This window comes from Heliconius melpomene, chromosome 9 (genome assembly GCF_056956725.1).
Source record: "Heliconius melpomene rosina isolate 202511_hmr_F chromosome 9, ASM5695672v1, whole genome shotgun sequence".
NCBI classification, from domain to species: Eukaryota; Metazoa; Arthropoda; class Insecta; order Lepidoptera; family Nymphalidae; genus Heliconius; species Heliconius melpomene.
Window position 1 is genome coordinate 8,023,821 of NC_140397.1, and position 28,000 is coordinate 8,051,820.

Consider the following 28,000-nt stretch of genomic DNA (forward strand, 5'->3'; position numbering starts at 1 on the left):
CAAGTTTGATATCCTGTTCGTGTACATTAGGTTATAGATCACTGTTCTCCTAGCCAGTTGCGTAATACTCAAAAGGAAATAAGAATTTGAATGTCACTAAACGTTTACTTTGCTGCGTTAACTCTATGAAACTCTTTTATCTCTGTTTACCTCACACATAATCTTGACAACTTGTTATGCTGGCCAGCATTTGATAATTGTAATCTTAAAAGCATGGATTAACCACACTTACCTTAATTAATTTCGCAAAAAAATACTATCGAAACTAAGCTTCGCGTTGTGTCCCGTAGTCAGAAAATGGAGCGCCAAAAACGCTACGGCCTGTGTCTCTTTCGAGGCGAAAGTTCACTGTCATCAGATCAGATCTTCGTAGACGCTCTCCGGGGGTCCTCATGCATTTATGTGACTTTCCTCCAATATCTTTGATACTGTGTTTTCAAAGGTTAACCCTACCGCTCTAGAACTTGCTGTTCACTTTTCCTATCATAAAGCTCGTGAATTAAAACTAGTCGTTATCACCAAACAAACATACAACTTTAGCATTTTTAAAAGAAAGACACGACACAGGTGCTTGTAAACATTTTTGATGTTTTGTGTTTTATATTATAACTTACTTAAAAAAATAACCGAGACTGTAAAAAGAAGAAGTTTCCTACGAAACAACAACAAGACATCGAGATAATTAATTTTCTTCCATTTATAGGATTTCACTTGATTTTGTACTTAATTAAATGACATATCCTCAAGAACCAAACAAACGCATACTAAACTCGGCTTTCCTTCTTCACGATAACGCTGAAAATGACTAAACACATTTTCTATCAAGAAAATTTTAGAAATAAGTACTTTGGGGGTATAAATAGGGGAAGGAATACATTTCCAAGCATTCCAACAATTTCATTTGAATACTAAACATGGCTGATCTTAGACGTTTCATCAAACGCGCCGCTTTCTGCCTGGTCTTCGCTGTGGCCAACCTCTTTGCTGCTACCGACGGACAGCTCACTTTCTCATCGGGATGGGGGAAGCGTTCGAGGGATGATGAAATCATCATCGATCTTGATGATCAGCTCCAATAGACGACGACTTTGGTAAGATATTTATTCCTTCTCAATTTTTTTATTTTAATATGCCTACTACTAGTGGTATACCTATTAGTAGGTATATATGTTCACTATGTACAGTATAATCATACGTTATTCATATTACACCCGTCATATTCCCAAATAATATAATAATTAATTTTATTAAGCCTAGGTTATTAACAGGTAATAAACACTAGGTACTAGGTTCCCTCTGCCTATCCCGCTAAGTGCGGGATATAGAGTGAAGCTAAAAAAATTTAAACCCCTAAACATAATAAAGTAGTGTAAATCTAACCTAATAATAACTAGATACTGATTACTTTAGATCAGCAGTGAGATAGCGTTTTATTGTAAACCTGACGGTTGTGGGTCCGATCTCCTCCCAGGAAAATAATAATATTTACATCACTTCTGATAAGAAGTTTCGTCTCTGAATATGCAATATTCTGGAAAAATATAGTCAGGACTATATGTTGTCTTTGCCAATCCTGCGTTACGAGAAAAACCGTAAAAAACCAAAAACGAAACATTAATGCTCTTTTGATTACGTTGACTTAGAATCTCTGTGTTTCAAGAGACCATATACTCAAATATTAATTACAGATTACCGTACCTCCACACGATCTCGAAATAAATGGTATTGACATCTGATCCTACAAGGGTTCCATTTCCACCTTTTGAGGTACGAAACCCTAAAAACAACAAAGAATAGAGTACCTTATATAATTCATTAATTAGTAAGATTCACAGAAAAGTTGATATTTATTGGAGTTTGGTTGTGTCATGAATTGAAGAGTTTTATACTTCCGATGAAAACAAAAGAAGCATGAAAGCTTCTAGCAATTAAGACTTTTTCTCTGTAGCATTTTTAGGGGGTATTCGACATGCGAGAGTCAATTTACTTAACAAGTAAATTTTCTTATACCTTGGTGCTTTTTGAGGCCAAGCGTATGACTGAAAACGCGACGGGTTGTGAGTTCGTTCCCACTGGAGGAAATGAAATACTTAATATTTTTATTTCTTCGCTCTAGTGTTGAGGCAAAGGCGCAGTGTTGACTTCCACTACTCAACACACAATGCTTACAGAAAGTGGGAAGTGGAGTCTTAACACTAAGCTCCCTCTGCCTACCCTGCTACATGCTTACAAATTAATACTAACTCTAAGAGCCTTTAGTTAATTAAAAACTTTTTTTCATTTATTTTACAGTTAACACTTTTACACAAAATAGGGTAGGCAAAGAGAACATGCTGTTAAGACACTCCGTTCTCTACATTCTGTCCAAACTTGGAGGCTTTGCGCTTTGAGTTACGAAACTCAATGCCATGCTTTGGCTTCCAGTTTAAATGAAAAAATATATAATCAATGATAAAAAATAAATATATTCGAGCTCAAGTTCGATAGGTATCTTCTAGGCAAGCGTGCACCACCGTAGACCGCATCAACGCTCACCAGACCTGATGCGGTCAAACGCAAGCAGGTCAACGCTCGGATATATATATATATATCCGAGTGATCGAATCCGCAATCATGGCGTATATTCAAACACGTGGCGTATTCTACAGCGTTCCAACGGTCTCTTAAGTTTCTAATAATTTATAATAACTCTCTTTTTTGTGTTTTTTAATCAATTAAATAGCTTAGACGATATCCAAGGAATAGATGTTCAAATCTTGCTAGTTAATTTTTAACATTACATTTACAAATAACAAATTTGGAATGCTCCAAAACTAAATGGCATCGGACAAAAAAATGTACGATAAGACTATAACTTTGGCAGCCTCTAAACTTTTAATTTTATTGATAAATACTAATAATAGATTCTTTAAAATTATATATTTTAAATGTAAATTTAAAAAACTAATAAATTTTCAATAAAATTTGAAATAAAACACCAATTCATATATTTAGATGGGTATAATTTTATTAAAATCCTTTCGCATCATTTCATATACAACAGTCCACATAACTTAAACAAATAATCAAACGTAACAATGCATTTTTCATAGTATAGTAAAAGACGTTAATTCTATAAAAATGAGTCTAGTATAATACCTGGCCAGTTGTTGTAGGAGCTGAGATATTTATATTTTTCCTTAGTGTTTCTCAAATAGAAGTACACTAATATAATAAATAGTTTCGATATGTTGAAATTTTACATTTGCTTAATTGACCTAATTCATTTTCAGACGACCGATGTTGCCAGATGTGAAATAAAAAAAAATTACATTACGTTGCCAGCGCTTCAGTAAAAATAACAAATATAATATGGACATTTTATCTATTCATCACAGCCCAAGAATATCTAACGAGAACATATCCAAATGAATAGATATAACAGATTCACTACAGATTAACTAATGGTCTACTTCCATTCACATTTATAAATGATCGTAATCTACCCTGCTTCTTAATATTGCACCACCATTCAATCATAATTTAATGAAGCCGGATAATGATATATATTTTTCAATCCAAATTTAATGAAACCGGATAATAATACATATTTTTCAATCAAAATTAAATGATGAATGATTAGTCACATTGTATCTATCAGGTGCATGTGCAATACTAAAGCAGTAGTTCTAGTTGCATAATTTGAGGCTCGCTTCAGTTTCATATAATATCATTAATCATTGATTGTTATTGCAGCATTCATTATTTATCATCGCTTATCATTATTTATCCTCAAATTATCAACTTAGAATTTAATATATTCTTATGGTGTAGTTTAATTGTATCAAGTTTCTACTTCAATAGATTAATTTTGCATACCTTATTATAAGAATAGGATATTTTTTTTATAATAACTATTATTGATTTTCCGTTCTGGAGACTTGATACAATTAATGCTACTAACGGAACTTTGTCTAACAATTACCATAACCGTGTACAGTCAACAAAGTAAATGACGAAACAAAGGGACGGAAAGATAGAAATGAGCAGAATGAAAAACCGATCCAAAGCCGGATAACGCTTCTTAGTATAATTTAAAACATTATTATAACCGAACACAGCGATAGTGATATATTACATTGAATACTAAATATATTATTCATCACAGCATGATTGTTTTATTGTTTTAACATTTATTTATATTCTCCGATATTTTTATAATTATAACCCCTGTGTTTTTGTTATTTAACATTTTCCGAACTTATTTGGTTATTTAAAATTAGTAATGGAAATTATATATTTCCATTTTTTTAAACGCAGAGTACAAAAGGTACCTATTGCATCATATTTCGGTATCATATCTTGATAACGTTTCAAATACTCCTTAGAAATACCTACGTATAGGTATATTAGTGACAAAAAATAATAATTTTATTTTTTGTTTTATGCCAACATCGTGCCAAAAATTGTCAAGGTCAATAACAACGATTCACCCCAATGAATAACAGCGAAATAGAACCGAAAAGGAAAGAGATAAACCTGTTGGCTAGCCATCCCTAAACTTTGGGAAGGTAGAGCAAATGAAACGTGATCTCCTAAATCTAAACCAACTTTTAAGAAGGCGGATGACGGTTCCCGTGAGAGATATTCTTGAGGCTGTGGTCGTTCACGACCAGAGACCCAAAGACATAGTCGCAAGGAAATCGTAACAAATGAACAAAGTAAATGCTTATAGTTTAATTATGTACAGAGACGAAGCTGTCAAAATTAGTCTAGATTTAAGAGCGTATTCCGAGCCCCCTTAAGGTGTATTAAGATCAAAGCATGTAGTAGTAGTTAGATTTGCGTCTATAATGTTACCCCCCACTTTAACCGACTCTTTCAGCGTATTCTAAGACCCGATAACCCAGCACCTGATGTTTCAATCATCTCTACTACAATGACATTACAGGAAATATCTAATATCCATGCCTAAAGGAATACTTTTAATTTAGATAATGTATAGATAAAAGTAAAGGAGAGTGTGATATTCACCGGAGTAAACAAGAATGTCAGTGAGTCGTCGTGTTTTCTCTTAGCAAGCAATACCTTTGGTCGACCTTAACAACCTTTGACTAGTTTTGGCTTTTAATGTCATGCCAAGGCTACCTCAGCAGGTCTCTCTTATGCTATTCTTAAAATTAAAATGCACCTATATAATAACCGGTCGAATACTTTACAACCATAGACAAAAACATCGACTACATGTTCAAAATTTCCACGATACCTCGCGCTCTAGCCCTAACAAATTAACTTGAATTGTACATAAAAATGTAATAAATCATCATTAAAATAATATAATGGTATCACAATAAAAATACAAATCACAAATCAATAAACATTACGTTTTAAATTATTTAAAAAAAGAGGGACGAGACGTAAGGAAATAATAGGAATACGAAATTATGACAACCTAGACAAGATATTGAATCCAGCTCATCTTTATCAAACTCCAAATCATGTAGCCAAATATTTGGTCTCATTTCATCCCGCGTGTAACATCACACCATGTTCTGGCACTCCTGGGTGGCCTGAACTGCCTGGCGAAGGCCTCAATCTCGGTAGGTCCGAGGCAGAGTTTCGCGTGGTGTTCCCTCAGGAGGGTGGTGTCGCGCCAGGCGGGCCCCACGACCCTACCACCGGTCGGGTTCAGTCGCCTCTTACGACTCCCAGGTGCCCCGACGTGGGATTGGGGTTAGTATTCTGCTCCGCCCCAATACAGAGTTTAATTATTTTAAGCACATTTTATTTTAGGAGTTTATTACCTACTTTATATTAGGTTTGTTTCCGGATTTTAAATTTAAAATTGTAGCATCTTGATATGGTGCCACATTGATATTTAAATTGAAACTAATCAAATTTCATACACAATCTAGTTTTAATTTTCGTTTTTTCAAGAAGTTATCATCTTTAAATCAGATTACGATACCTTATTATGTAAAACTACAAAACAATCACGCTGTTTATTTATAGTACATTTAATATATACAGTGGAAAATAGAATGGTGTGAGTATAGATAAAATCTTAGAATAGTCTTCTAAAGTAACTGTACAGTGAGCGACACAGGTGTAGCGTAGGTATTTATTTACACTCCCATTACCTACTTTCACAATATATAATCATCTTTTTTGGCACACCCAGTTTCCAATTCTCCGTCAAGAAACCCACATAATTATTAATAAATTCGAAAATATACTAATATAATATCTATTCAATAGTTAGAATCCATTAAAATTGGTTTCCGGTATACAAGAACATACGGACAATATCCGTTTTTTTATATAGATTTAAATTTTTTCTAGGTTTTTATTATAATTTTTTTTACTAACTTCCCCTTCCTTAAGGCCACTTGCTCCTTTCATAAAATATTTCAAGGTTCAACGAATTACAATTTTTCCCAACTACCCTCATGTCTAGAACTGGCTGCACCAAAAAAGATGAATGTTTAACGCATACCCTAAAACTACGTTAACGTTTAATGAATTTATAATTCCATATGTTTTGAAATAATGAGAGATACCACTATTCTATACTACGACAACCGAGAAAGTCGTTCAGACTTCAATTACAGTTGGTTAAATTTGAAATAATGTCACATCCATATATAACTACAGTATAGATATATTAGGGTATGTATGTATGTACCTTCGCTTATCTACAAACCTTAGTCGCATGCTAATTACATCCTTATTTATAAATTAATTTAGGGCAATTGTAGCATACGACATTATGAGGCTGTGATCTTCCTTATTCTAACACCACAGAGGAAATATGATATCCATTGACCTAGATTCTTCTATTACCAACTAAACTATGCGTGCTGATGCGATTGTTAGTTCCAGTACCCTTTCAAGCTATTTTATTTATTTTTAATAGTACGTAGTTTGTTAATGTAAAATATCCAAGAAATCTATTTTGATTTAGACCTGTAATCTATTAAGTATTTTCAAATTGCATTCACAAAAACAACCATATTAGTGGACTATTCACATTTGTCAACTAAAAATCGCATCTTCCACATCTCTACCGCACATATCTGTCATCAGTTAAGTTTAAGTGCGTCTATATTATATATGTTATGTATTTAATACGTGTTATTTAGACATTTAATATATGAATCTACTAATGATTACACTGTTACTGTAGTCCATTCACGACATCACAATCAATCGCTCTAGTAAAATTATCCAAAAATGTATTGAAGAAATGTCTATTGTACAATGAGTTGATTGTATGTATGCTGCGTCGCGCCCTCACTCGCCGTACCTTTGAATTGACGCACAAAAGTGTACGCCAGTAGTGAGCAACTCGTCTTGCTATCCATTTAAATTTGGTCATTTTCTGTAGGTAGCCAATTTGGATCATTTACTGTGGAAGCTGGTTGCTTTCGCTTGATAATGTTGTTTGAATAATAATTATTTGGTTAGAAATTAGAGTAGTAGGAACAGATTATGTTGTTGTCGGATCTCGCTGGGTTCGTCTTTCGATCGTTTTTGTTATAAAACATAAGGTTTTCTTTATATCGTCTGAGTTTTTTTTATTTACAAAATTGTTCAGTAACTAAGAATTTTTTATCATAATCAAATAATTTGATCTGAAATTATTATGTTAACTTTTAGTGTATAGTATGGTATTCCAAATTACCATCATTATTACAACTTTGACATGATTGAACGAGATCTCAAATTTAGCTTTTAAAAACATCAAAACGAGTTCGACTTAGCAGCTACAACTTAGGACTTACAACGACCATTGCGGGTTTTTAAAGCAGACGATTCCGCAACGTCCTTAATGGCGCGCAATGTATAGGTTTACCAATACTGCATAAGTAGAGGACACCGCAAGATCCATTGAATGCCACTTTTGTAATCATCAACCATTTATGGTTAATGGTTGATGAATGATGAAAAAAATTAACGGCTTTTCAATAAGCCGTCATCACCTCAAGGTGATGACCCCGAGAGAACCTTAATTATTGCCTCATACATTGTTAATCATTTACGGATTTGAGGGCAGACCACAGAAGCTATTTGCTTCGACTATTTAGTTCACCATTGTTGATCTGGATCTTTTTAAAACCATACGAGACTCCGGGGAAGTAGAAAATGAGATCATGGAATCCACAAGCTCCCACTATTGAGTTGACCATTGGTGGTTCTTAAAGCAGACGAGATCGAGGGGTAGTAGAGGGTACACAGTGAAAGGGGCGCACGTGGTGCGGGTCGCGGGGGCGCAGACACAGCAGGTAGATGACCGCGAAGGCGCCGTAGGGCAGGAGCACGGCAGCGGCTAGGCGGGCCGCCTGCGCGCCGCCGTCTGACGACCAGGAGAATCACTTCTCTTCGTCCTCATCGCGGAATAGGTATGTAGACCTGAGGGGGACGGCATTTGTGTTAAAATTGTTATTTTTTGAGATCCCGTATTTAACAATAAAGGCAGAGGGGATCTAGTGCTAGGTCAGTTTGTTTCCCGCTTTTCAATGGAATTCGAGACTACAATTCTGCATGTTGAGTGGAGTTATTTAATACTTTACTCGAACTACTGTAAACTTGAATTTTACTTTTTTTAAGTTCTTTTTAAATAATATTATATTACACATATTATTTACAATGACAATAAAAAAAAATAACCAAGCTCACCAATACGCCAAGTTGAACAGCGCGAAGACCAGCGGGAAGGTGATCCTGGAGATGACGTCTATCCGCTTGGAGCGCGTCGGGAACTTGGACATCCAGAGCCGGCAGCAGTTCTTGCGCGGTGGATTCATGTGGATCTCGCACTGCCGCATCTTGTCCGTCACGCCGCCGCGCATCAGGGGTTTCTGTCAGTTGCAGACCAGTCAGGGCGGACGGACTAGATACATTTTGGATACTATCCTACGATTGCCCCTAGTCATTGGTTGTCCCCATTATTTGTACTTTTTGTTATTCTTTTCTTTAATTTATACTTAGTTTGGAAATGCCAAGCAGAAATATACTCCTTATTTAGGAAGTTATAATTAAATATTTTTTTCAAGTTAAAAAATTATATCCTGACGACATTATATAAAATATTTTTAAAAAGTTATCTTTCTTTGCTTTATATTAAACATATTCTTCAAAAAATATAAAATAATATTTATTAATAATAATAGTCATGCCAGCTATAAAACGACATTGAATTTAGAGACAAAAAAAATCCTATTTTCAACAAACAAACCTACAAAGTTACTTTAACGATACATAAACACAGACATGATGAGTGAATACACCATAATATCCAGTACAAAAAAAAGATTTCAGAGTACAGAAGAATTCAAGCAAGTACAAAAGAAAATTTATACCAATCCATCAATACCAACAAAGAATAAATAAACGGACCAGTCTAACATGGACGTCAGAACATGCTGTTTGCAAATCAAACTTACTTAAGGGAACAACTCAACAAACGTAGCATCAAATCATTAGATGTTATACCATGAATTCTAGCTACTTTTAAAGACCTGACCAAATGCGAGCTCACCATCGCGAAAGTGGTGTTACTATCGGTGTCCAGGAGGTCAGAGGCGGCGTCCATACTTGCTGCAGCTTCCATCTCTCGCCTGGTCTTCTTCATATTCTCCCTATGCATGTCTGATCGGGACGCGTAGTTCACTAGTGCGAACTCCAGTAGCGCCCCGAATACAAACGTCAGGCACACCCCCGTCCATACGTCGATGGCCTTTGTGTAGGAGACGGGGGGCAGAGAGGCGTTGATGCCGGAAGATTGGGTCGCCATGGTAAGCAGGGTTGTTACACCTATATACCAAGGTTATTGTTAATTCGTATTCGGAAGAATATTTTGGAATAATTAAAATTAAACATAAGTTTTTTTTAAATTTCATCTTTAAAAACCATCTTACCAAGCGACACCCTTGCAGGCACAGCGCCCTGGTCCAGCCAGAAGGAGACCCACGACACGATGACCAGCATGCAGCAAGGGATGTAGATCTGGATGAGGTAGTAACTGAACTCTCTCTTGAACAGCAAGTCCACTTTCAGGCAACTGTATTCACCTAAAATTTTAAACAAATATAATAGTTTTTTTTTTTCAATATTCATTTTTAGCCTAAAAACGGAAACCTTATATGTATCAAGTACTATCAAAGATCCCAGAGTCCTTAGCGTAGGCTGAAATTAATATCAAATATTTTTCTATATGGTTCATTGAAGCACACAAAATCTCAAAAGACACGAGCATTTGTGCATCGTTTTTGCTGCATTTTTTATGACATTCGCCGTGTAATCAAAAATTGTATGGTAGGTACTTCCCGTAGGCCTACAGTTACGAAATTTGGCACGAACTGAGAATTTACAATACAAATAAAGAAAAAATCGGAAAAATGGAATGTTTTAGGTATTTTATTGAAAAAAAGAGGCGTAACATGTCGAGTGGCGAAACTCAACGCCGTGCCTCGGTACCATAGCGTTTTAATTTCTTGAAAATATAAATTTATGTAAATATTTTATTGCTTCGAGTGGGGATTCACACATCTTTGCCCCTGCGTCAAGACTGACCTCACGTGCCACCGATATCGTTAGTGACAGTGATAGTTTCAATAAAGTGACACATTCGCCAACAAGGAGCGCAACTACAATTATATAAAAACATATAATTGTAGTTTTATTTTATTAGAATAATGAAAACACTTCAAAGGCTTTGGTATGAACAACATCAAACAACAACAAGTTATATTATAATATGTAATACTAATATTCAAATAGCGTACTCGTGTCACTTGTCACTCCACTTCTCTACAAGTACGTATTCGTACGACGAGATTACTTTGCTTAGTGCTTTATGCATTCATACATTTTAAATTGTATATTAAAAACGTAGAAGCCACGTATAACATTAAAAAATTAAATTAATTTGCCTCGACACCAGAGCGAAGAAATAAAAATATAAATTTAAATAAATATTGAATTTTCTCGAGCTCGGATCGAGCCCACAACCAGTAGATTTTACAGTCACACTTCGTGCCCCTGCTCCACGACTGGCCTCCACATAACATAAGATCATCAGATATTTAATAGCTTGTAAAGTGGTACTTCGGTATACCGGATCAATAAAATATTTTTAATTTAAATTCTTCTAAGGAGAAATAGAAATAACACATAATTGGAATAATCAAATCTAAGCCTCAAAGGCTTTTTTATTTTCTATGAACAATAAAAAGTAATATATAAGTATAAATTTAAAATAACCTACTCGTGTCATATGTGAGTGACACTTACGTGCGACGCAACGTATCTAATACGTACTTCATAGACATATGTATGTACTTCATACATTTCCCTATCGTAGTAGACTTTTACTACGATAAGGAAAGGTATAAGCTTAATTTTTGTGAAATAATTAATATGACAATTTTATTAATTTGGGCATGGGCGTTAGAGCAGGGGAGTAGCCGGGTTGTCCGTGCCCACCCCAGAATTTTACTACAATAAAAAACTAGCCCTAATAAATTAAAAAAAAAGTTTACATGAACATTTCAATTCAAAGCTGAAGTCCAGCCGTCCCCCAGAAAATATTTATACATCCATACGCCCATGAACTTGAGTATTTTTACCTTCTTATATAAAAGCTGTACTCACTCAGTAACTAGTTATTTTTTCTTACTTTTGGGAGTTTTTGCAAGAACCTGAGTATATGTATATTAAAAAAGTGGCTGGACTTTAGTTTTCAATGAATAGATATTTAATTAAATGTGATAATGGTATTAGAACACGAAGAGTAATTCAGATTAGTAAAAAAATAATTGTTGAGTTCAAGCGGGTGAAGTCGCGAGGCGGGTCGTTAGCATTAAATATAAATATTCCTCGAGTGATGTGGGAACTCACACGACGACGGCGACGACGGGGATGTCTCGTAAGTGGTTTAGCAAGAGTACCTACGAATCGTTTGATTTACATTTGATAGGAATTTTAGTGCCTACGGTTTCTATATTTAACATATTACAGGTATAAAACGTAAAGAAGATGATGAATAAAAATTTTACGTATTTACGTATATAAAAAAAATATTTCAAAACATAAAGCTTTTGAAATTCAAAATTGTAATACTTTTTTAGCTTGCGCATTGTTCTCCCAAATTTAGTAAATTATATTAAAATCTATACAAACCAGTATTAGTTTTGCTGTTGCAATAATCAGTGAGGAACTTCTCTAGAGTGAAGCGAGGCAGGTGTAGGTTCTTCACAACCTGGACAGGGTCCCCCTCTTTCCACAGGAACACTAGATCATCAGTCGTCCAGCCATCTATAGAAAAAGTGCAACTTTTAGATAATTATCTATTTTCCATTAATATACGAGTTATCAAAAGCTAGGTGTCGAAATATTGCACTTTGGTCAGCTACAGTGAAAGCTGCACTTTGGTCAGCTACAGTGGCAGAACAAAAACAATTTAAATAGATACCTATAGGTACCCTACGCTAGGCACTAAGACTAGACTAAAAATAGCCTAATATTGTTTTTTGTGGTCATTTTAAATATTATTAAGAAATTACAAAGAAAATTCATAAGAAACCAAAGTAGTTCATTTTAACCGACATCTTACACAATCACAAATGTTCCTTCTCTGTTAACACATTCATATGTTTTTCAGAGTATATTCATCCAAGGCGATGTGTGTTTACGCAATCGGTTAAAATCACATTTTTAATAATAATTCTCTATTTTTTCGATTGAGTAATGCGTATATCAAAGTTATTTGGACCATAGACTTGGGTAATTTTGCGTTTTAAAATAGTCTAATTTTAAAAGTTTTTACTGAAATCTTTATGCCGCTTATTAATTTTAAATATGAGAGATATAAAATAAATGCTGTTATGTGCGGGATATGGCTTGAAGCCCGAATACAATTAACTGGTGAAACTTGCCTTTTACAGTTTGCTTACCGGACGGAGAATTGAAATGAATTGTTTTTTTAAATGGTATACAATACACAACCATTGCATTTGCAGTCGGACTTAGTTCCAGTGGAACAAAGATGGTCTCCGTTCAATATTATATAGTTAAAATGAATTTTTAGAAGTTTCTTTTTCTTACAAATCAATATTTTTGTTAAAGCCCTGGCCTTTTAGGTAGTATTCGAAGCTTTCACTGATAAATGATTCTATTTAGCTGCTATATATTATGCAATATAAATATTTAAAACATAAATTAGTCTCATGTATGCGAATACATAAATATATCTCCAAAACATTAAGAAATATTGCGTCTTCCATATAAATATTTACGCATACATAAATAAATACTTACAACTAGCCATCCTCAACGAGCAAGTCTGCTTGTCAAGCGGATACAGTTTCAAATTCATCGGGCAGGATAGAGTTAAGGAGATTCGGATGCTGTACAGCACGTTGCCGTTAGGGAAGATCCTGATGTAGACATTCGGCATGATGATGTTGTGGAAGTGGCCCTCTTTCTCATTGGAGAAGAAAAGATCTGGCATCCATACTCTGTTCGCTTCAGTTAGAGTTAGGTACTTGAGACGACCTGGTGGTATTAAAATCTCATTTACATATTTTGTTTAAATATCTGTAAATTACAATATCAGATAGAAAAACATATAAAAATTCGAACGTAATATCGACTAAGACCCCATGTTGATATCGTCGAAATTTCAAATTTAAATATTCAAGTAAGGTTTCCAAGAGAGGAGCGGAATCGAGTCCCGCAACGTAAAAATTTTTATACGTTTTGTAACATATTTTTCTAACTTTAGCATAGAATACCATTTAAAAAATGTTATAAATTCTTATACGTCAGTTACAAATTATTTGCTGGCATCTCTGTAGTGCTATTTATTTATTACAAATGTCTACCACACACAGTTTTGCTGAGAATGATAATTTGGCAAGAGGAACTGATATATTAAATGTATTTTGTAAAATATTGCACTTTCTTTAGTTTGAAACCAATCTTTATCAAAATTAAAATATGAAGAAAACTAAACTTACCGCCTAAGTTGTTGAATTTCAACCTTTCATCTAACCACTGTTCCCTGAACGTCAATTGTACAGAGTATTCCTGTAAACATACATATCGCTTGCAAATTGTTTAATATTAAAGAAAAAAAAACTCTTAAAGGATGATCAAATGTAGATTATATTAAAATATTTCATATTTGATTCACCCCAAAAGAGTATCAACGCTAATTCTCTATTCTCCTTTCAAACACTGTCAAGTCTATGGCGTTACTGTTGGTACTCTATAAGCTCATGGGACAGCAGGTATTACAATGATTTTGTCATCGATAACCGTCTAATTCTTAACACACTTGAAAACAAAACGACCAGAATCGTGGCGAATGCAACAAATACAAAATTAACAATAGTGCTGAAACGTGAAATAAATAGATCGAAAAATTAAGAAAAGACAGCAATATCGACAACTCACCGCGATTCTGGTCTGGCTGCATACATAATATACAAGAGACAAAATCAATCACTGTTAATAAAAGGCAAATGTTCCATTGTGGAGGACAACACGAGTCTACCAACCAACTTGCTCGTTTCGCAAAAGTGCCGTTAAATTTATGTGCAAAAATCGTTTAGCCCAATAGTTAATTAAAAACATAGCTGATACTTCTAAACATCGAATAAAAAAAATAGAAATGCTGGTGTCGAAGGTTCTTAATAATTAATTTGACACAACAAAAACAACAGAACAACAGATCCCTCGACATCAAAAGAGCAAGTCAAATGAATTATCGTAACATATAAAGCTTACTACGTAAAACGTCACATGCTGAAGTTAGCTTTTGGATTTGTTTTGAAATGAAAATAATATAAATTCTAATTACTTATCACGACTACATAAATATAGTAAATTCGTTATTTCCTTCCTATCTTACGTTAACAAAAATTCATTTCAAAATTGAAAAACAAACAGACAATACCAATCCCAATATTGTTCTAAGTGATAATCACGCGTTGGATGGCGGAACTCAACGCCGTTCGTCACTAACCAGATCAGATCAGTGAAATTCAGATAAAATTTAAATCTACCCACCGAGTTTCGAATTTACAACAAGCAATTAAAGTAAATTTACAACAATTTTTGTTATAGAGTTAGCGCGTCACGGTGGCGTCTACCATACGTGATAGTGCAAAATTCGTCGATAATGGTAGTAATTGCATAGATAGCATGGCTGGGAGACAGTGATGGATGCCGACAATCATCAAAGAGATTACTCACTTATTATATTGGACGCGGGCCAAACGTGGGCCGTACGTGGTTTTACATGTCGTATTGTTTTTCTTTATTTGTAGTATAAAGTTGTGTAACGATTCCCGTTTAGATTCTTTAAATTGTTAAGCTTTAATTTGGAATTTTTCTTACAATTTTTTTTAATTACATCGTTTATTGTTTAAAATTAAAATACCCAAATGCTAACTTTTCTACATACATATATCGATATAAATATTATAGATTCACTATAAATAATTATTTCAATATTTACAAAAGTCGTTTCGTTAAAACTATCATGCAAGTATTCTACCAAAAAATATATATTTCCCACGTGTTATATTATATGGTACGTGACTAGTGATGGGCTGATAGGTTTATATCGATATAATCTGCCAAAGGAACCATGCTACATTCCTCCAGTACAAGCGCAATTACCAAATAAACTCACCGTCAGCATTCGTCGATGGAATGCTTAACCTTCATGCAGACGCAAGGACCAGTTAACTAGAGCTACGGTACGGTATTACTAGCTTCAGGGCGAGGGTCACATATTGCGGTCGGGTGGTCAGCCACCGAAGCACCAAGGCGAGTGCGGACGCGACGATAGTTCCCGATACAATAATAACTTTACACAACACAAATTCACATGAACAAGACAATATCAATTATGTCACAGTCAACGTACACGACCAAAATAGTTTTTATATTTCATCAAAAAAAGGTTGCATGACATTAATCAAAAGGAAGCATGATTAACCAAAAAAGGGGGCTGGGGGATGGGGGTAACAAAATAAACAAATATGAGATGACATTGATGGTGCGGGCCGCGTTCACCCAGTGGACCTAGTTTGAAGCGTGTCTTTACTCGGATACGCTAACTTTACAGTTATCGTTTCGGTGCTGATTGTATCGAAGCGGTTAATTTTGTGCTATCTACTGATATAATAAAGTACATAATATATTATAATAATATGCCAATTCGCATCCGGTGTTTGTACATACCGCGTGCCGTCTAAATTACAAAAAAAAAACAAAAATAATCAAAATATAAACATAAAAAACTGAAAAAAAATAATAATATAAAAAATTTGATTAAGTTAAATTTTGTGGGGTTCTTTTATATCATACCAATTCTTATTTATTTTAGACCAATTTTTAAAAAATAAAATGAGTAACGCGGCCCCGCACCGCAGTATCAATTATCCAGGGAGCATTGAACTCAATCAGTTTGGACTAATGAACATTTAGGGAGTAAAATTGTGCAAAATATACATGTAAATGAAAATAATAATAAACAATAATAAACGAAAAGTTAACACAAACACATATCCAAATATACGATAGCTTGAATAGAGCACAGTGCATCATTTATATCCATTTGTATTACAACCAATTTTATTATAAGCAAAGTACTGAAGTAATATGGCAACCAGAAATTTGGATCTTTCAGAACTTTGCTTCATAATAAAAATGTCGTGATTTACATCGTTTGGTTAATTGGTTAGGTGCAACCACTCACCATTTTGTAATCATCTATTTTGCTGATGGATCGAAGATACAGGTTGACGCGGACTAACGTGGGCGCGTCGCCTTCGAGAAGAAAACATGATTTTAACATTTTAAACCGCTTTCGACGATTATAACGTTTCAGAACCAAATACGAGACGCAATGATGTAATGTCGGGTGTTAACAGCTAATGGAGTGGATCTGGCGCTGGTGAGCAGTTCCATTCCATTATGAGGAGCCGGTGCGACTCGGAAATAATAAAATAAAAAACATTCAACCATTCTAAATAAGAAAATTACGCTCGAAATGAATCGCTGGAATGTATCAACATAAAAGATAACCGATTTTCCAATTAGTTATCAGTAAGAAGTGATGGCGCAACTCTTACGGCGGTCAAATAAAAATCGCGCGCGCTAAAAACGATTTTGGTCGCAAACACCAAAGGGAAGAAGATAAATAAAAAGAAGTAAGTGTTATATAAAAACTGAACTTTACATCGGGCAAGTGCCTCCGAAATGCGGAGCTACTTGCCCATTCATTTGACTTGTTGGAAAATGAAACCGGATTAAAAGAATTAAAAAAAAGAAAACAATCTCATACATTATCTTAGTCTAAGCATGGTCCAGTCGGTCGTTGACTTACCATTGTGACGTCATCGATTTTTGATATACTTCGCACAAATATATTGACGCTCACTACGGCTGGCCCATCTAAGTACCAAGCAAAATATATGGTTGATATTATATTACAAAAAAATCTCTAAGCCCTAATGGAGCAAACTTTTCACGCGGTGCCGACTCTGAAAACCACACACTTGTCTAATTTTACTCACCTTTTGCCTGTAAAATGTATGTACAAACAGACCTACATATACCTAAAATGTGAATGATTTAGTCGATGATATATTATAAATTAAAACAATGAATAAAAAGTGAACTTAAATAAAATATGGGAGGTAATACAAAGTCAACTTTGGCTTGTTAATAGGAATTTGTGTTTAGTGTTTAAGTCTGAACTTTAGTCACAAGCTATAAACATTTAACGTTACATTTATTCGTTATTAATAAAAAAAAACTGATTTAATATGTCAAGTTATAAGTGTGTGAATGTAGCCAAAGCACCACATGTATGTTTTGGCTGATCTCATGACTTTTAAATGAATGAAGTTAATGCAAATCTAATTTTTAAAAAATAAAATACATCTAGATAAATATATAAGAAAATAACCAAAATCAAAATCGAAAAGAAAAAAAATCCTAAATACTTTACAGTGAAACTACATCTAACCGAAACAATACAGATTAACAAAAATCACTGAACTGATTTTAATTGAACTTTTATAAAAAAAAATCACTGTGACGATGACAGCTTAAGTTTACGTAGCTTAAATATCATATCTGAAATTATGTATTCCTTTAGAAATCCATTTTTCATATATATTTTTGCTTGAACTTGTTTTCATATTTCTTAGATGGATTTTCGTTCGGATTAGGCTTAAGCTGTAACTGTATGTGAGATTCTAAGATTGATTGGTTGTGATTTACATATTATATTACATAAAAAATATATTTTGTGGTAATATATTGTTGTTTCAGTTTAGCTATAACTATGTTATAAAAAAGTTTAACAGTATATTCGTACTTATTCGTTTATAAAACAATTATTTATTACCATTGCGTGCTTTGTTCTATTGATTTTTTAATTTTATACCTTTCACAGGTATGTCACATGTGTACTCGTTCCTATCCACTATAGATAACATATTCAACCTCATTATGAACTCACACAATAAATTAAACATATATAAATTTATGAAATAAAATAAATTTAATGTGATACAAGAAATCAGTTAGTATTATATTTAAATTTTATGATCCAACCACGCCCGCACTCTTGCGGTGGTACAGAACTCTATCCACCAGGCCGTAATATGAGTTGAGATACTTAAATTTCACGACTTTCTAGACATAATTATCGAATAGATTCTGTGGTAGTAGGAAATTTATATAAAAATCACATTTTGTGTTATGTCTTGGAAGTCGTCAGACACTCAAAATCACGATCAGGCTTTGGATAAAATAATTAAAAAAAAATATACAGGACTCCTACGGGTGTTCCCTTACCACAGAGTTACAAATATTAGTAATTACGCAAGAAATTAATTTTAAACAGACGTAGTTATGGTCACATTGTTGTCTTCATTTTTATTTTATTGTTATTTTTTTAAAACAACAATATAAAATATGATATTCATAATTTATTGTAGATAATTCATATAACGTCTTCGTATTTTATTGTTAGATGTTTTCAATGACAAGCTTAAATTTCTTATAAATAACAAATATCTAATCACCAGTATTGATAACAGTCTCATGGTAAGGGCTGAAGCGAAATGCACAATATCTCACTCACAAAGGTATGGAGAATGCTAATAAATAATCGCTAAAATGACAAATTTCCATGATCCTCCATGATGTTAATATTGATAATGTTCCATTTCACAGTACAATTCTCAAGTGAGATATCATACAAATTGAAAAAGCTTACGACCGTCGTCTATTCTTTGTATTTACTAACCATCTTAATGTCGCTTATGGTGGTTATACTTCTGACGAAGAGGTTTATATTAACTACTGCTGGACCATCTGTCGAACATGTCAATGCCTTACCAGTATATCAATATGTTAAAAGGAATTAGCTTGCCTGACTTATCTCCTATTGAAAATATTAATAATTGTAAAATTGTAGAAATTATAATAATTGTAAAATTGTGGAAATTATTGTTTTCATATATGATGTTTTGAAATAGAATATTTATTAAAATATATTGTAAAGAATGTCCTGGACCTGGTCCATATACACAGCAAACCTAAATTTCTCAGTCTTAGACACAAAAAACATAAAAAATGAAAATTATTTTATAAATATTATTAAATAAATTTATTAGTTTTAACTAATAAAATTGTAAACTTCATACAAATTATAAGCTCAATGGAGTTGCTATGAAATATAATGATCAAACTCAACAGCATTGTCGAGTTCTGTATAGCAGTCGTCAAATGGTTCTTTTGTGCAAAATTCTGTATAAATTAATGAATCAAAAAGAATTTTTCACCATTCATCACTGCCCCACGTTAAATAGCTAAATATGTATTTCCATTGCTTTCAAAATGACGCGGCATTTATTTATAATTATCGAAGAAAATGCCATTTTTCATTTCAATACGACTCAAGTCCTTTGCTAAATTTATTTGGTTTTTTCCCAATTAAAATATCTTTTTTGCCAGCTTCACGCTGTATCCCGCACGTAGCTGGGTAGGCAGTGGGAGACTAGTGATAATATACTCCACTCCCGATATTCTGGAGACATCTTGAATGCCGGAACTCCGGCCTCAAAATCAGAACGAAGAAATGTAAATAAAAATATTTAATTTCCTCAAATAGGAATCAAACCCAAAATCTGTTGCGTTTACATTCACACGCTTGTTCCACTAAGCCATAACTGGCTTCAAATAAATGTTTAAAATGTCCATGGCATTTTATTTTATATCTCAATCATTAAAATGTAAATATTTCCACGAGCCGTAGGCGCACTCCACTGAATTGCTCTTCTCTTAAGCGACTTTTTATCCAGCACTAATGATAGCCGCCTCAGGATGATGCTCGAAAACATATTATGATGCCGCTAAAAACAACCGCTCAACCAAGTCATTTATGACCTGCTTTTCAACAACCAACAAAAGTGTGCAACGGCAACCTGACAATGTCAACCGCAAGAGGTTATTTTACAGGGACCGATTTAGGTCCCATTTTATTTTAACATTAAACTTCTGTGCTAAGATCTATAAACGCTTAAATAACTAAATTTATTTATATTGAATAACAAATAATAATACAATTTTATATATAGATTTTGTAATTTTAGCATTTTTTTCAAGTGCGAAGCTGCAATGTGATATTTTGCTGTCGACAAAATATTGCAAGTGGAATGATTATTTATATAATTTACAGTGGCATATAGGTGTAGTAGTAAGGAGTGTACTCACCAGTGCCGTTTATGCCGGAGGGCCGGATGCGTGCGTCGTACCTTCCTGGACCTAGAATTTGATCCAGGATTTGTTTTTCCTTTTCTCTGAAGTTTATCTTCGCGTTTATACATCTGTATAATAAAATATTATTATTTTACGTACGTACTCTTTAATTAATTTATTATTAATAGATTTTTTAAATAATATCAATATGGCTTGTGATTGATTTCTATTACATATTTAAGCATAATGGGAAGATATTCGAGAAAGATTAAATTTTCTAGACTTCAATCAATAAGTTTTCATATTTTTATTTCAATAATAAATTATAATTATAATAACAGTTAATGTAGAATCTATTCTATCTATTTAACTCCTAAACTGAAAAAAAAATTAACAAATTACCAGCTAACGAATAAATTGTTCAGAGTTGCCTAGAAAACTATACAAAAATGTAATAAACAAGGTTCTTCTAAAGATATAACAGTCGATATGTCAGCTGTCTACAGATGTGTCCAGGCTTGAGATATTTTGTTTGTAGAATTTTTATTTTTAAATCAACTAATCTTATATTTTTGAACGAATGTTTTACATGTTTGTTTAAATGTTAACCGGCAAGAATTGGCAGCTCTGTGTATATAAAAATAAAAATACCTGTGTAACGTAGGTTTCACTAATCATATATTGTTATACTAGTGTTAAGACACTCTGTTTTTGATACAATGTGTTGATTGTTAACCAAATTATGTCGCAATTCTTATACATTTGCTATGTCAGTTAATGTTTTGATAGGAAGAAATATGCTATCATTCAAATCTCTTTGCCTGTGCCGAAAATGCGATGCGTTCCAGAATTTTTAAGGTAAACAAAGTAGAAACAAAATGAATTTTCATTAACATTATTATTAGTTAATTGCTTATGTTAAGAGAAATAGAGGAAAATAATTCTATTTTAAATTAAAAGAGTAGTCAAGTAGTTAATAGCTACGATATTATCCTATTTTATACTCGTATCGATAGTTCATCAGATCAGATAAATAGACTAAAGTTATTTTTTCTTCCTCCTTACGAAACATTTAAAATTGTTCTTTCTTTTTAGCGTCACACTGTATTCCGCACAAAGCAGGATAGGCAGTTTGACTTAGTGATAAGACACTCCGGTCTACACTTTCCATCGAATTCTGGAGGCATTGCGTGTTGAGTGGGAATCGAACCTACATTTTTCAGTCACACTTTGTGCCACTGCACCTCCATTATTCCAAAATTTGTAGTAGGCTAATTACCAGAGCTTTAAGCTTAAGCTGTTCAATATGCTTTTTAGATCATTTATTCAGTTAAATTTTTCAAAAATACTATATTTATTTTCGACACAAATAATAGTTAGCATGACATTGGCATAAGCGGCACAACACGGCACAATGTCAAGATTTATTTACTCACATATTTCAGTGTCTGGATAATTTATCTTATGTCAGCCAATTACATACGTTATATTAGACTTGTTAAAAAATATAAAATATTTAGTTTGTTCAGTATTAGGCGCACCCATTTGTCTTTTTATTTAAAAAATGTAATACTTTTCTCATCATAGATTTGTTTTCTTAGTTTCACGCTGTAATCCGCATATAGATCCATCACTAGAGGCCAGTGTAAAGAAATGCCAATATTAAATATTTCACTTCCTCAAGTAGGAATCGAACTCACAACCTGTAGCGTAGTCACATTTTGCGGCCCTGCGCCACGACTGACCTTATTAAGTATACATTTATAATATAAGTTGGACTTTTTAGACATACTTATAAAGTGAAATATAATTTACAAAACAAATTCAAATATAAATTGACTTACGTTGCGAGGTGTACAATTAAAATTCCTAATATAACGAAGAGGGCGCATGATGGCCGAGTGACCTCCATCCTCTTTCTGAAACAAAATTTAAGGTTATTCTATGTCCAGCACTCCACCAGTGGACAATGAAAGAGATTAATAGTTTATATTGTTAAATAAAATAAAATTAAAATATTAAGAAATAATAATTCATTCCCTCGAATGGGCATCGAACCCACCGTCACAATCACACCCTGCGCCACTACGGCTTCTATTAAATTTTATTTTAAAACCTTCTAAATTCCAACTATTTCGTTGGTAGAATTTTTTTGATAAATATTTTTTTAAACTTCTCATAAAAAAATGTAAAGGGAAATTATAGGGTGGAAACTTCAAGGCGTTATATATGACAGGTTTTTAAGCTATAAAGTGTAATTTTTCACACGTTAATAAGTCAGTTTTACAAATATTTTAGCCTCACTATATTTTTATCAACGTGGTAGAGTTGAAATGTATTTTTACTGAATACGAAATGGGCGGGATTTGACTCGGACAAATATTTATATTTGAAAATGTTTTACTTAGAAAAAAAATTATTGATATTTTTTATCCTCTTCTTGTATCCTGAATATAGTAGAGTAGGCAGAGGAAACCTAGTGTTAAGACACATCTCTCTGCATTTTCCGCCAAATTTTGGAGATGTTACATGCTGTGGAGAATGTACCAATGAATATTCATCGAAATACTCATCGCCTTTTTTTGTTTTGTTATCTATAGAGCGACCAAATGAAAATAAAATCCTCCGAATGAGAATCCAACACACAACTGTCGCGTTTCCAGTCAGTTACTCTCCTACTGCACCACGATGACTACTTTACCAAAATATTAATGTAACTATACAAAACATACTTTACTTATATGTTGTTATAAAAGGCACACCCGTCATGTAAATAAGTGAGGGACACGCGAAAATTGAACCAGCTTCCGATCGCCGCCGGATGTCAACAAATTAGTACGAGCTTCTAGTTTTAAGTTTTATAGAAAACCGATATTTGTATAAAATAAGGTTTATATCGGGGCTGTCACCGTAGAGGCCGTTAAGGCGCAGAGGCACAAGGGTGTGACCGTAACGCGACTCTTGTGGGTTCGACCCAGTTGGGGGAATAATAATTCTATTATTTATTTATTTTCATAAAAAAAAAGCCCGACACTACTACTAGCTAGCTACTCAAATGCGAAAAAAAAATTGGTGGAAAAAGGGGAACTTAACACACTATGTTTCCTCTACCTACTCTGCTGTGCGAGATACACACAGATTTTTTTTAGGTTTATATATCTGTTTAATAAAATAAATAAAATAATTTGATATTAGCTTAACGTTACTCAAAGAAAGGGTGGACCGATATTAGGGTAGGTAAGTTTGGACAAACGGACAGATGAACAGCAAAGTTATCTTATAAAAGTATTTTTTGAGATACCTTAAAAATAACTTTTTAAACTGTAGATTACTAAGTTCATTCACGCCAATTTGTCAAATTGTAAAGTACGTGAGGAAAAGCTATAAAATTATTTTTAGACACACAAATCGAGTTAGAGAGGAAAATTATTACAGTGAATTAAAATATTGAGAAAATCTAATTTCACACTTAATTTTTTTATAACATTACAATTAATCCCGCATTTAGCATGGGTCAAGAGAGGATATAAAACATTAAAACTCTCCGTTCTCCACGTACTTTATTCTCCGCGCAATTTTGGAGACATTGCGTTTTGAGCAACAAAAAGCCGCGCTTGCGCTTACTAGAATCAGTGAATAAAATTAATTTACTATTCCAAATGGGAATCGAACCCACAACCATCACGACTACAATCTGCTGTTCAACTGCGTCACTATAGCAATAAATACTAAAATCTGATACAAAATAATTGTTTTCATTTTAAAAACCGTATCATATTGCCTAACGATTGACACTTCAACAGAGACACGTTGTTTGGATGGCGGCCAGTAGCTATCTATCTAAACTACTAATCTTAGTTAATTAACACGTTTTATATAAGATTGCTATATGAAAGTAAATAAATAAAAATATAAGCTAATTATCTCAATTTTAAAACATGTATATTTATTTGTAATATTGTTTTTTTATATTTTCTTAGGTATAATATTAAAATTAAAGTGCTTATATTTTATTAACATAGAAAATTAAAAACATATTTGATAAATTTTTATTTTTACAACCGCTTGAATAAAAAAAAATTTTTATTTTTACAAAATTTTTATTTTTACAACTCCTTGTCCGTCTGAGACTGTTCAGAACTGGTGGTCAAAGGTTCAAACCTAACTCGGGCAAACATTTATATTTAAAAAGCAAGTTTTATTCTAGTGGACAATCGACGCGGCCAGTGACTGATATTACCCAGCATGCAATTTTCTTTTAATCCTTTAAGTGAAAAATAAAACATAGTCCATTCTCCATATTCTTCCCAATTTTCGAGAGGTGTTTGCGTATTGAATAGTGGAGCTCAACGCCGTGCCTTGTCTTCATAGTTTAATAATTTTTAAAATAATTTTATTTTATTTAAAAAAGACTTACTCTTAATTTGACACACACTGGAATGCAGACGCGTATTCGTTAAAACGCTCTATAAATAACCGAAAATGTTTGCCAATGCACTATTATATGTCGCACAAATCAACTACAATGGTCTCTAAAAGATTAAAATTAATTTATTTCATTCATTCATTACGTTTTAGGAGAAGAATGAAGCACGTCAGTCCGCTTGGGCGGCTTGGCGGCGACTGTACTACCGACACTATCTCCCACCAATATTTCAGGGGGATGTGCATCTGCGCAGATGCTGTGAGGGCGTGACCTTTGACCCCAAAGTAATATAACTTCAGGTATGTGGAAATTATCAAATAATTAGTATTCGCGGTTCTTATTTATATCTTTTAAGTTGCGTTCGTTGAATATTTACAAAAAAATATATCTTTATAATTATTATTATTAAAATAACAAATAATATTTTAAACACAATCGCATCGGACTACGACCTTTACAATGTAGCAGGTTAGGCAGAGGGAATTTGGGAACCTTGTGTGAAGATACTTCGTTTCCATTAAGACACTTCCGCTCTCCATTTTCTGCCGAATTCTCAGAGCACTGTCGAGTGGCCAAACTCATTACCAGAGCCAGGAAATGAAAATTTTAAATATTTCATGCCCCCGAGTGGGAATCGAACCCACAATTCTTATACTGCAACCGCGATTACAGTCGCGCGCTTGTGCCTCTGCGCCATACCATGGCGGCCTTATCACCTTTGCCTTCTAACTACGTATCTATAATCTATAATATATATAAATATACATCGGTTGGAATCGGTTTCACCTATTCTGGTGTAACGTGACTAAATTTTCAGTTGAATGAAGTAAATATAAAAAATATTGCATCTTAAATTGGTAACATTTATTCGTACAACATAAATGTCAGTTTGACAGAACTTTTTGTTTGAATTTTTATTGTGTAATACCCTCGATGGTTAACTCTTTTCCAATCCAACTCACGTGATTGTTTTTATTAAATATGCAAATTTAGCACAATTTAATAAATTAAAATCGAAATAAAAAAACATATTTTTTTTAATTATTTAACTTATTGTTTTTAATATGAACATGACTCCTTGGTAAAGTAATGAAACTAACAGAACAAATTGACTATACTAGACTAATACCCACGCTCTATCCAATAACACGTCTAACTGCTATATTGAGCATAGAATTGAATTATACGGACTGAGATATATCTTCATATCCTGCCAAAGTGGGATTTAAAATTATACATATAATCTTGTCATCAGTTCTGAATTTTGATTGCTCAAAGGATAAGTAGTTTTGGCTAGCACTACTGTTTTATGGCCAAGCGGTGCCAGTAGAGTTCTTGATAAGCTCATTATTATTATGAATTACATGTAATTTGTGATATTTATGTACATCTCTGTATATTCAAGCAACAGGTGAGTAATGCTTTAATGATATACGATATACATATAATATATATTAGCATTAAAATATTTGGCAAAAGTTAACTTGGTAAAATAAGTTTCTAGGTGGTCAATTAAGTCGTGCCATACAGTGCCACGTAGCTGATAATAATATACGACTACAATCTGATAAGCGCCACGCAAATACGTTTTGACGGTACTTTGCTAGTTCTTATTAATTAAGAAAATTTTATTAAATGACATACGATTTAGTCTAAAAATGTATAAACATATCGTTTAATCTATGTACGCACGACATCGTTGTTTGTTTTGCAAGCTTTTATTTACTTTTTTAAGTTATTCTCTTTATAGTACAACATAGATTGATAAATTTAATACATAATTCTAAAATAAACAATCGGAACGATTGTTAATAATATTTATTATTTTTTTATATGTTGTAACAAAACTCGGATAAATTAACATGATACAAAAAAAACGCGATATTTCAAATTATATAGTGAGTGGCGTCGCCATTTCCAACTGCCCCGATAATATTACAAAGATGGCAGCTATTGGCAATTGCGTAGTCCTTGGTCAGTATTGCAGGCGGCCATTTTCAATCGCATTGCCTAGAACTTCCTTGGTCAATATTGCAAACATGGCCGCCATTTGCATTCTGTCAAAACTGAATTCATAATGGCGTCGGAAAATCTGCTCTAGGTGTCTAATAAATGAAACTCCACATAAAAGAACGTATGAAAAGCTATCAAATATACAAAATATTTCTTTAATATACTTCAAGACTCACAATAAAAAGATTAAATTAAAGTTATTTTGACATTTGTTTGAGCGTATGTAACATTTTTTGATGACGTAGGTAAATGGGCGAGGTCAAATTTATTTTCTGTCACTAGATGGCGCTGTCTCCCGCTTCGCTATTATCTTTCTAACGTTTTTGCTAATTCAAATTAAGTATGATATTACATATAGAATCTTTATAATGAAAAATCTATAATAATAATTCTAAATTTAAAGGTCGTTCAAGTTTCATATTGACTTTAATATGTAAATAAATAGAAAAAAGAATAAAATTGTAAACATAAAAATATTTCTTTCTAATAAAATGTTATTTATGTTCCATAAAACTAACTACATTGTTGTTGTAAAAGTAACTTTTTTAATATGAGTGATACGCCCTTTTAGACAAAGTCCAAAAACTATAACATAACATTATACACAGTATATTAAATACAAAAATACTTACCTTCAGCAAAATCCCATCTCCAGAAAAGTCCGGAGCGTTCACAATCGAAAATTCTAATAAATGATTTAAAAAAATCACTTTTAAATGTTTAAAAATAATACAAAAACGGCTCAGAAAAGGTTTGCGACGGCGTCCGGGCGCAGACTGGCCCGGGATG

The 28,000-nt window shown here is 33.2% G+C and overlaps 1 protein-coding gene and 1 long non-coding RNA gene across 8 annotated transcripts; one reads left to right on the plus strand and one right to left on the minus strand.

Moving 5' to 3' along the window:
* Positions 1–18: 18 nt before the first annotated feature.
* On the plus strand, positions 19–4,147 carry LOC146536444 (uncharacterized). The gene is made up of 2 exons (XR_014878256.1): positions 19–1,091; positions 3,273–4,147. It is a non-coding gene; the product is annotated as an uncharacterized LOC146536444 (long non-coding RNA).
* Positions 2,982–28,000, minus strand: GluClalpha (glycine receptor alpha 1). Of its 7 annotated transcripts, none has more exons than XM_085190436.1 (11): positions 27,844–28,000; positions 22,617–22,691; positions 20,788–20,900; positions 16,754–16,824; positions 14,001–14,070; positions 13,300–13,536; positions 12,163–12,297; positions 9,900–10,052; positions 9,521–9,795; positions 8,659–8,807; positions 2,982–8,391 (listed from the first exon to the last, which is right to left on the minus strand). In XM_085190436.1, exons 2-11 carry the CDS (start codon positions 22,682–22,684, stop codon positions 8,352–8,354), a joined length of 1,311 nt encoding a protein of 436 aa, XP_085046562.1. In that variant the 5' UTR covers positions 22,685–22,691; positions 27,844–28,000; the 3' UTR covers positions 2,982–8,351. The 7 variants fall into 7 exon arrangements, with proteins under 7 accessions (XP_085046562.1, XP_085046557.1, XP_085046563.1 ...); XM_085190431.1 differs by having other exon boundaries at positions 8,659–8,840; XM_085190437.1 differs by lacking the exon at positions 16,754–16,824 and adding an exon at positions 17,384–17,451.

What these genes read in the sequence shown, in the direction of transcription:
- GluClalpha (XM_085190431.1), bottom strand. Translation starts at nt 22,684, where the DNA reads ATGGAGGTCACTCGGCCATCATGCGCCCTCTTCGTTATATTAGGAATT. An exon ending in GTAACACCACTTTCGCGATG is followed by an intron (nt 8,841 to 9,520) that starts GTGAGCTCGCAT and finishes TGCAACTGACAG; the next exon opens with AAACCCCTGATGCGCGGCGG. An exon ending in CTGTTCAACTTGGCGTATTG is followed by an intron (nt 8,392 to 8,658) that starts GTGAGCTTGGTT and finishes CGTCCCCCTCAG; the next exon opens with GTCTACATACCTATTCCGCG.